At 45.6% G+C, this 9,765-nt stretch overlaps 1 protein-coding gene across 1 annotated transcript; it reads left to right on the forward strand.

The window, feature by feature from the left end:
* Positions 1-1,597: 1,597 nt before the first annotated feature.
* On the forward strand, positions 1,598-9,381 carry LOC121446118 (RNA-binding protein 15). Its single transcript, XM_041648520.1, has 2 exons — positions 1,598-5,141; positions 9,015-9,381. Exons 1-2 carry the CDS (start codon positions 2,279-2,281, stop codon positions 9,035-9,037), a joined length of 2,886 nt encoding a protein of 961 aa, XP_041504454.1. The 5' UTR covers positions 1,598-2,278; the 3' UTR covers positions 9,038-9,381.
* The last annotated feature ends 384 nt before the right edge of the window (positions 9,382-9,765 follow it).

The following is a 9,765-nucleotide window of genomic DNA, read 5'->3' on the forward strand; positions in this document are numbered from 1 at the left end:
AGGTTTAAAAGCTTAGATTTCAGTTTGTATTTGGTGTGTGTGGGGGGGGGCATTATTGTTACCTTGAAACTTTTAAAACACATCCTCTACTTCCAGAGTCTTCTAAGATGTGAATACCAAAATCTTCCCAATCTCTCCCAGGTACATTCTTGGGGAGACTGCAGGAAGCCTACTTCCAGTGGAACAGACTATCCTCTAAACCAACGTGATAAATGGGGTAAATGGGGTCAGGGAGTTGAATTTAGAAGTGGATTAAAAGGCTCAAAGGAGGTGAAAGCAGCAGGGTGGCCATGTTACTGGATTCTAATACGAATTAATCCGAGTGTTGAGGTATAAGAAATTAGAGAAAATGTAATGCTTCCGGACGGTGAGAAGTGTTATGCCCAAATCTGCGAGGCAGGACAGGTAGGGCTACACAGGGAAACACTGTCTCAAAAATCAAAACAATTGTTAAAACAAGGCTCTACGGGTGGTAGTCCCCCCCAGACGGCCCCCAAATGTTATGCCCAAATCTGCCGGGTCCCCACAAAAGCCAACAAAGGAGACGGAGTCCCATATGTAAAAGCAAAGAGCCTTTATTTTAATCAAGTTTGCAAACTTGGTCTCTCTGCACGTCCAACGTATTGGAATATCCAGGGAGCCTCGAGCTCAATTAGAACTGTGTTTTTATAGTAGTTACGGTGGGGGTGAGGGGTTTCTGAGGTTCAGGACCTCTGATTGGCTGACATCTGTCTAGGGTGTCCTGGTGAATGTGCGCTGACAGGTGATCCTATAGACAACGGTTGGAACGCCAGGCATTTCCTTTAAATGGTCTGTTCTGGGGGGCGGCGGGGTTGGGTAATCTCAGCTTGTGGTTCCTCCAGCAGCCAGGCACGGCCTCAGGGTAAACTACTGAGAACCCAGCCTCTTATTAAATTTATCAATGGCCAAATTCTACCCTGGCAAAGAACTTCCTCTGGGTGACCTGTCCATATTTAGCTTATTATGGCTGCTCCCCCCCCCCCCCCCAAGAAGCATTACATATTAAAGCTAAGCACAGCTACTTTACGTTCCAGGTCTCTTTTGTAATTGCAAACCATATAAGGATTCACAACCTCAAAGAGACGCCAGGGAAGGTCTGCAGTGGCCCGCCCTGCAGGTCTCCGGTAGGCCTGGCTGCTGTGAGCACAGGTCACCGCGAGCCCTCGGGCGGCCACAGAGAGCGGCCAGGTCTCCGCCGAGCCGTTTCCTACGTCCGCGGGCGGGCAGTGACTCGGTACCGCCCAGGGCGTCAGCGTGACCCGAGGCTCAGTGAACCCTGAACTCACCGCCCCAGCCAGCTGCACAGACCCGGGCAGGCGCTTGCTCGCGCACGGGGGTGGGGCTTTTTCAGGCTGCTGACTAAGATGGTGTCGGCTGGACTTCCCGGGACCGCCGCCTAAGGGGATCGAGGGCCAGCAACCGGAGGGGCCGCCGAGCCCATTGGCCCGCTCGGACAGGACCGAGCGGAGCCCGCAAGTTCCAGACTCGAAGGACCGATAGAAGCACAGCCGAGTACGCCGTGGGACCCTAAGCAGAGTTCAAGAGAACGCCGAAAGCGCGGGGAGGCGGGCCTGACGCCCTGTCACCATCTCGCGACAGCCCAGTGACGTCGCACAGCAAGCGCGTGTTCTGGGCTTTCACCTTCAGACGCCGCAGTTCACGGGCCGGCTCCTTTAAGTAAGTAAGTGATGGACAGCGCTTCTACCCTATCGGGGCCCTCGCCAACAGCCAATCAGATTTAAACTTCCTCCAGCCGCCGGAGAAGTTGGAAGACTGGGGTCACAAGAGAGCGAGAGAAGGAGCGAGGGAGCTCTTTTGTCTCTCGCAAGCTCGGGGAGAGCCAAGTTCTCAGGGGAAAAAAAAAACCAACAAAAAAAAGCCCCCCAAAACGCCAGGACTGATGTCCAGACTTTCCGAGTAGTGGCTTAAAGGACGTGGTCACAAGCCAATGAGAGGGAAGAGAAGGTGGGCTCGCTGCGTTCGCCGTGCTAGAAGTACCGTTACAGGGCAGACTTTCGGTCCAATCAACGCCTCCAGGCTTTGGGTCAGGTGACCATGAAGTGCGAGGGGTGGAGCCACGGCCTGGCGCGAGGAACCGTTAAGATAGACAACGAATATAACCAATGAGGTACTCCGACTCGGGCGTTGGGAACCCAATAACAGCGTCGAGGCGGGCGCCTTCCCGGAGCGCGGGGAGATGTAAAGACGGACAAATAGTTTTTCCAATGAGAAGGCTGACGAGTGAGTTAATGGACCAATGAGGTCTGCGGGGCGGGAGCCTTTGCCGCGGCGGAGTCCAAGATGGCGGCGTGCGAGCCCGCTGTGTGAAACGAGCGCGGGGTGGCGGGTTAGTCAGCTCCGCAGAGACGACCTCCGGCGACCCTCCACCATGAAAGGGAAGGAGCGCTCGCCGGTCAAGCCCAAGCGCTCCCGCGGCGGCGAGGACTCCAGTTCTCGCGGAGAACGGAGCAAGAAGTTAGGGGGCTCTGGCGGCAGCAATGGGAGCAGCAGCGGGAAGGCGGACGGCGGCGGGTCGCGGCGGAGCCTCCACCTGGACAAGTCCAGCAGCCGAGGCGGCAGCCGCGAGTATGACACCGGCGGGGGCAGCTCCAGCAGCCGCTTGCACAGTTACAGCTCCCCCAGCACCAAAAATTCCTCCGGCGGGGGCGAGTCGCGCAGCAGCTCCCGGGGTGGAGGCGGGGAGTCACGTTCCTCCGGGGCCGCCTCCTCCGCGCCCGGCGGCGGGGACGGCGTGGAGTACAAGACGCTGAAGATCAGCGAGCTGGGGTCGCAGCTGAGCGACGAGGCGGTGGAGGACGGGCTGTTCCACGAGTTCAAGCGCTTCGGTGATGTAAGTGTCAAGATCAGCCACCTCTCGGGTTCTGGCAGCGGGGATGAGCGGGTGGCCTTTGTGAACTTCCGGAGGCCCGAGGACGCGAGGGCGGCCAAGCATGCCCGCGGCCGCCTGGTGCTCTACGACCGGCCTCTGAAGATAGAAGCCGTGTACGTGAGCCGGCGCCGCAGCCGCTCCCCGTTAGACAAAGATCCCTACCCGCCGTCGTCCAGCGTGGTGGGAAGCTCCGTGGGGAGCCACCGGCACGCCCCTGGAGGAGGCGGCGGTCAGAGGTCACTTTCCCCTGGCGGGGCCGCGCTGGGATACAGAGACTACCGGTTGCAGCAGTTGGCTCTTGGCCGCCTGCCCCCTCCACCCCCACCCCCATTGCCCCGAGAGCTGGAAAGAGAACGAGACTACCCATTCTATGACCGAGTGCGCCCAGCGTACAGTCTGGAGCCCAGGGTGGGAGCTGGAGCGGGGGCCGCTCCTTTCCGAGAAGTGGATGAGATCTCACCCGAGGACGATCAGCGTGCCAACCGGACGCTTTTCCTGGGCAACTTAGACATCACTGTGACAGAAAATGATCTAAGAAGGGCTTTTGATCGTTTCGGAGTCATCACAGAAGTGGACATTAAGAGGCCTTCTCGGGGCCAGACCAGTACCTATGGTTTTCTTAAATTTGAGAATCTAGACATGTCTCACAGGGCTAAACTAGCAATGTCTGGCAAAATTATAATTCGGAATCCAATCAAGATTGGTTATGGTAAAGCTACACCCACTACCCGACTTTGGGTGGGTGGCCTGGGACCTTGGGTGCCTCTTGCTGCCCTGGCACGAGAATTTGATCGATTTGGCACCATACGAACCATAGACTACCGAAAAGGTGATAGTTGGGCCTATATACAGTATGAAAGCTTGGATGCAGCTCATGCTGCCTGGACCCATATGCGTGGATTCCCACTTGGTGGCCCAGATCGTCGCCTTAGAGTAGACTTTGCAGACACAGAGCACCGTTACCAGCAGCAGTATCTTCAGCCTCTGCCCTTGACTCATTATGAACTAGTCACAGATACTTTTGGACATCGAGCACCTGACCCTTTGAGGAGTGCTCGGGATAGGACACCACCCTTACTATACAGAGATCGTGATAGGGACCTTTATACTGATTCTGATTGGGTGCCACCCCCACCACCAGTTCGAGAACGCAGTGCTCGTGCTGCAGCTAGTGCTGTGACTGCTTATGAGCCCCTGGATAGCTTGGATCGAAGGAGGGATGGCTGGTCATTGGACCGGGACAGAGGTGATCGGGATTTGCCCAGTAGCAGGGACCAGCCGAGGAAGCGAAGGCTGCCTGAGGAAAGTGGAGGACGGCATCTGGATAGATCGCCTGAGAGTGACCGGCCTCGAAAACGTCACTGCACTCCTTCTCCTGACCGAAGTCCAGAACTGAGCAGTAACAGAGATCGCTACAACAGTGACAATGATCGATCATCCCGTCTTCTTCTTTTGGAAAGGCCTTCTCCAATCAGAGATAGACGGGGCAGTTTGGAGAAGAGCCAGAGTGAGAAGCGAGACCGTAAAAACTCTGCATCAGCTGAAAGGGATAGAAAGCACCGGACAGCTGCTCCCACAGAGGGAAAAAACCCTCTGAAAAAAGAAGAACGGTCTGATGGCAATGCACCCAGTACCAGCACTTCTTCATCAAAGCAGAAACCTCCTTCCCAGAAACAGGATGGAGGGACAGCTCCTGTGGCAGCATCCTCTCCCAAACTCTGTTTGGCTTGGCAAGGCATGCTTCTACTGAAGAACAGCAACTTCCCTTCCAACATGCATCTATTGCAGGGTGACCTCCAAGTTGCTAGCAGTCTGCTTGTGGAGGGTTCAACTGGAGGCAAAGTAGCCCAGCTCAAGATCACTCAGCGTCTCCGTTTGGACCAGCCCAAGTTGGATGAAGTAACTCGTCGCATCAAAGTGGCAGGGCCGAATGGTTATGCCATACTTCTGGCTGTACCTGGAAGTTCTGACAGCCGGTCCTCCTCTTCCTCAGCCACGTCAGACACTGCCACCTCTACTCAGAGGCCACTTAGGAACCTTGTGTCCTATTTAAAGCAAAAGCAGGCAGCTGGGGTGATCAGCCTCCCTGTGGGAGGCAACAAAGACAAAGAAAACACGGGGGTTCTTCATGCCTTCCCACCTTGTGAGTTCTCTCAGCAGTTCCTGGATTCCCCTGCCAAGGCACTGGCCAAATCTGAAGAAGATTACCTGGTCATGATCATTGTCCGTGGTGCGTCCTAAAGTCCATGTGTAACTTGTATTTACTACTTTGACATGGTTCCTTGTTTTGTGATATGTAATGGGATACAGAATCAGATAAATTTCTTTCAGTTAGTTTAGTTGGTTTTTTTATATCTATATTTTTGTAAACCTCTTTAAAATAGATATTGGGGCAGTTTAGCTATTATTTTGAGTGAAAGGGCCCTGAAGGTAGAAAGAAGATGGATTTGCTTTAATTAGGAATTATTTTTGTTTTCAGATTTTTTTTTCTTCCTCAGTCTTGAGTTTAAAAAAAAATCCTCAAAATGATAAAACCCACAATTTTTAGAATCATAATTTGGAGAAAAGAGCCTTCTGTACTGAAAAAATAGTTTGGTTGGTATGTAGATAATTCCTATACTAGAAGCCTTGATCAGGTATTGCAAAGTTCATTTATTTTAATCAGGTATTGGAGTATTTTTCTTTAAATAGTTTATTCCCAGAAAGTTTGCTTTAACATTTATATCATTAGTTTTTGAGTTTTGTATCCTGTGTTTGTAACAGTAACTGGTAAAAGTTGAGACTTGTGTTACAAACCATTTACATCTTAAGATGGTCTGCAAGAAATGAGTAAGTGCTTTTAAAATGAGAATTTTTTTGGTAAGTTAGGTGCACAGTGGTGTTTTTTGTTGCCTTTGAGAGGTGTAGCAAATCTAATTGTGTATACTTAAATCAAAAATGAAGGTGTTTTTTTTTTATCCATTTAAGAAATTTCAGTAATAGATTTGTCTGCAGGCTTATATGTAATCCTTTTTATTTCCCTTTGTGGACATTAATCAGACATCTAAATTATACTTTTTAAAAAAAGGTTATTGTAAAATGCCCTTGATATATTTGAAGAAAATTCCTTAAATTTTTATATTCATATTTAAACAGGAGTAGCGGCATTGCATTATTGACAGTGTTTTGAATATCTTTGAAATTTAATGTTTAATATTTTGACTGCTGTCTAACTGTAGAGGTTTGAAGTGTCAGTGTTAGAAAAAATTTTTTTTTATTTTCCCAGTGCCTGTAATTAAAATAATATAACTTACTTTCACAAAACTCCCTTTCCCCCACAAAACCTCTCACCCAAAATAAAAAGCTGAGGATAATATGACATCTGGTTCTTAATAAGGGCTTCGGTTAATTTACAATAGTATTTTTTGTTTGTTTTATGTGCTCCTCTTGCCGCTACTTGTGATATCTAAGACCATTATTAAATAAGATTTTCTTTCTCAGTTTAAGTACTGAGGACTTCAGGTAGGGTCCGGTATTTAGTTATGATTAGGAACTTGTGTTTTTGAATCATGGTCTTTTTTTTTTCTATTTTGTGAAAGTGACCTACTCAAAGCCTTGCAGAGCCCAAATGTTTTATTTTTGTTATCAAAGCTGGTAGATTTGAAATGGCATCAATAATAACCCAGAGAAATGTTATATAATTTTTATTTTTCATTGTGATGGGTGTGTAATTCATGTCAATCTGATAGCCCCATTACCTACTACATCATACTTTCATTTTTCACTATGTATTTATAATTTTTATTTTAATTTGGAGACTTTTGAGAAAAAGAATGTACTAGGCTTATGAGCACAAAGGACCTTGGTGTGTCTGTAGGAAAAATACCTGAAATCTACAACTAAGACTTTTATTGTCTTTTGTTTCCAAAACCAATAGTGGTGTGATACAGACGTCTACTCAGAAGCTGATGAAAGTGTAGTCTGTGCACATGGAGTTTAAGTATAGTTTTTAGTTAGGTAGATAGATTTTTTTCAGTTTAAGTAATTTCACTAGCCATTCACCTTTTAGTATTTTGTTGTTGTTGTTAGATAGTTGGGCAAATGATTTTGCTGTTAGAGAGTGAAGTCTGTGACATCTAATTTTACTATTAATGAAATGTGTTGTGATGATTTTCCTTTTTTAGGAACATTGTTGGTTAATAGCATATTGAAGAATATGATTTTTGCTCCATGTTTGAACCCTTATCTGACACTGCTACATTTTATTAGATCTAATCAAGTAGTGCTTCAGTGTTTTTGAAACAGTGGCTTGCTGCCATTTCCAAATATATGTATTATGTAAATTAGTTGGGTGCTTACCTACAAAGTGCCATCATCTTATTTGTGTTGCCCACTCCTGTGCAGGTTCATAATACCTGTCAATTGGCCACTTAAACCTTCAGAATTTGATTGAAAGCAGTCTAAAACTGTTTCTAGATCTCATTAGCTGGGTCAGAATCCCATATTGGATATTCTTTTAAAATTTTTAAAATATTTTATGCATATGTCTGTTTTGCCTGCATGTATGTCTATACCACATGCTGGCTGCTCTTGCAGAGGACCCAGGTTTGGTTCCCAGCACCTAGTCCCAAGGGATCTAATACCCTCTTCTGGCCTCTCTGAATACTTCTTTTAACAGCCCTTTTTTTTTCTTTTTAATAACTTTAGTACTTTAACTTTTTTTTTCTTTCCAGAAAGTACTAAAATGAATAGAAAGAAAATTTCTTAAGTATGCTATTTATGTATTAAATATACTGGTAAAAATAAGATAAGACTTAATGATCACAGCTTCAAAGTGTATGGAAACTTAAGCAATCACTCAGCTTCTAGCAAATGGTTCTACTTAATTGTGGGGTATTGTTTTGCTGGTTGTAATAGGGATTCCTCCTGTAAAGAATTTTTCATACAGAAACCTAAATTTCTAATGTGTACTTTGTACACTACCAAACTGAAGATGAGTTTCTTTTTAGAATTAACCTCTTAAAATGTACATCCTCTGGCTTACATAAGCTTTTGTTATTATTTTGAAGGTTAGAGTCACTCTTTGTGGCTGACTCACCTAGATCATTTGATGCAAAGCAGTAAGAGTTGTTTTTTCAGAGTCAGATTTCCAGATTTATTTAAAACTATATTCACTGACTACTTTTTCTTTTTTTTTTAAATTAAGGTAGCTTTTTTCTTAGTAAAATTGCTCATTTTGCAGTACAACTTGAACTGTAGTTTGTATCCATAGAAGAACCATTTACCAAAACTTCTGTTAGTAACAGAATTATGAGATCTTTTAAGAAAGAGGGCCTTAATGACTTGTGTGGGGAAAAATGGAGGCAATTTCTGCATTTTTTTTTCCCCCTGTGTTTGCCACAAAGTCTGATTTTTGAAATAGGAGTAAGGTATGAGAAGAAAAGCCAGAGTAAGCCCTGCTAGAGTGATATTCTTATGGTGGGGAATGACTTCAGGTGTTGATGCGGAGTTCTTCTGTGTATAATTTGAACATAATTGAAAAGTATGAGTCCTGAAGTGTTCTAGTAAACTGTGTGTGTGCATTCTTAACACTACTGCCCTTGGTGACAGAGATAAAGGTGGTTTGTCAATGGCTCTGTAGCTCCGACCCCTTTCTGCAGTTATGGGGTAGTCTATCTCCATATAAGTTACAAAATAGACATAGAGGGGTAGAAGGTTTGTCTAAACTCCATCTGTCTATTGTTACACTTTTAAAGTTACATTTAGAGCAGATGTTGGTTAATTATGAGTTGGTCATAAATTTGCTTTTTCCTGAACATGTGGCCATGTGCTTATTCAGTTATTTGAGGATAAAGGATATTTCCAGTTCTAAAATCCTTGATGACAGTCTTAAAAGAGTACAAATCAAATTCTATTGTTCTACTTGTTATTTGTGTATTCATATAGTAAATTCATTTCAAGGTTTGTGCCAGTGGATATTATTGGTGCTTTTTGAAGTTAAAGTGGACTATCCAGGAAGGTCTTGTTAATACTATGTTCATCTATAATGGCATAGGGGAAATATATATATTTTTAATACTGTAAACGTTTGTACTGAATAACCTTTTTTTCCCCCTCCCGCAAGCAAAACTGGTGAACAGCGGATGAAGATACGGAATTCAAAGCTCTAATGGACCTTTTTGAAGAAAAGTTGTGGCTTATGTGGAGTTTACATGGGCCTCTGATGGAAGAAAGCTAATCTGTTTAGTATTTTGTGCATTTTACTAAAATGGCAGCTTAACATTGTGTATCTGCTATTGTGATGCCAATGCCGGTGTTTTAAGTGGAAAAATGACCTCTTTGCTTTGTGCTGTGTACACAAGATTTCTGGAAAAGTAAAGAAAAACCCTTTTTATGGCTCACACAGCTTAAAAGTAGCTGTCACTCAAACATGGGCTCACAGTTGAGCTGCTTTTGTTTTATTCTAAATAAATTGTTTCTTTTGAGGAAAATGTTTTTCTGCCTGGAAGTGAATTGACGGCAAACCTTGACCCCTTTGTTTGCAGCGGAGCGGGTACTTGCTGCTGCTCAGATCTTGTATGTCTTGAGCAAGAAGCAGGGAGACCATCAATTTCATTTTGACTATCACGGTGTGTCAATTCTGAAGGATCATAGTGTTACAGTGACCCCCTTTGTTTGCAGTGAAGGGGATCCTTTGCTTCTCAGTCCTCAACACGATGAGGTTGCTGTTTGCTGGCGTGCAAGAAGCCGGGGCAAGCACTCTAAGCCTCACCAAAGTGCACGAGTCGGGGGCTTTGCTGGTTTGAAGAGCCGGAGTTCCTGAAATTTAAGTTTTGATTTATTTTGTTCACCCATCACGTTTGGCTTTAGTTTCA

Source organism: Microtus oregoni, unplaced genomic scaffold, assembly GCF_018167655.1.
Source record: "Microtus oregoni isolate MIOR12 unplaced genomic scaffold, Mior012 000000F_ref0000247, whole genome shotgun sequence".
Lineage (NCBI taxonomy): Eukaryota > Metazoa > Chordata > Mammalia > Rodentia > Cricetidae > Microtus > Microtus oregoni.

Coding starts and splice junctions, on each gene's coding strand:
- LOC121446118 (XM_041648520.1), top strand. CDS start 2,279: ATGAGGTCTGCGGGGCGGGAGCCTTTGCCGCGGCGGAGTCCAAGATGG. Junction 5,142..9,014: donor GGTCATGATCATTGTCCGTG/GTGCGTCCTAAA, acceptor CCCTCCCGCAAG/CAAAACTGGTGAACAGCGGA.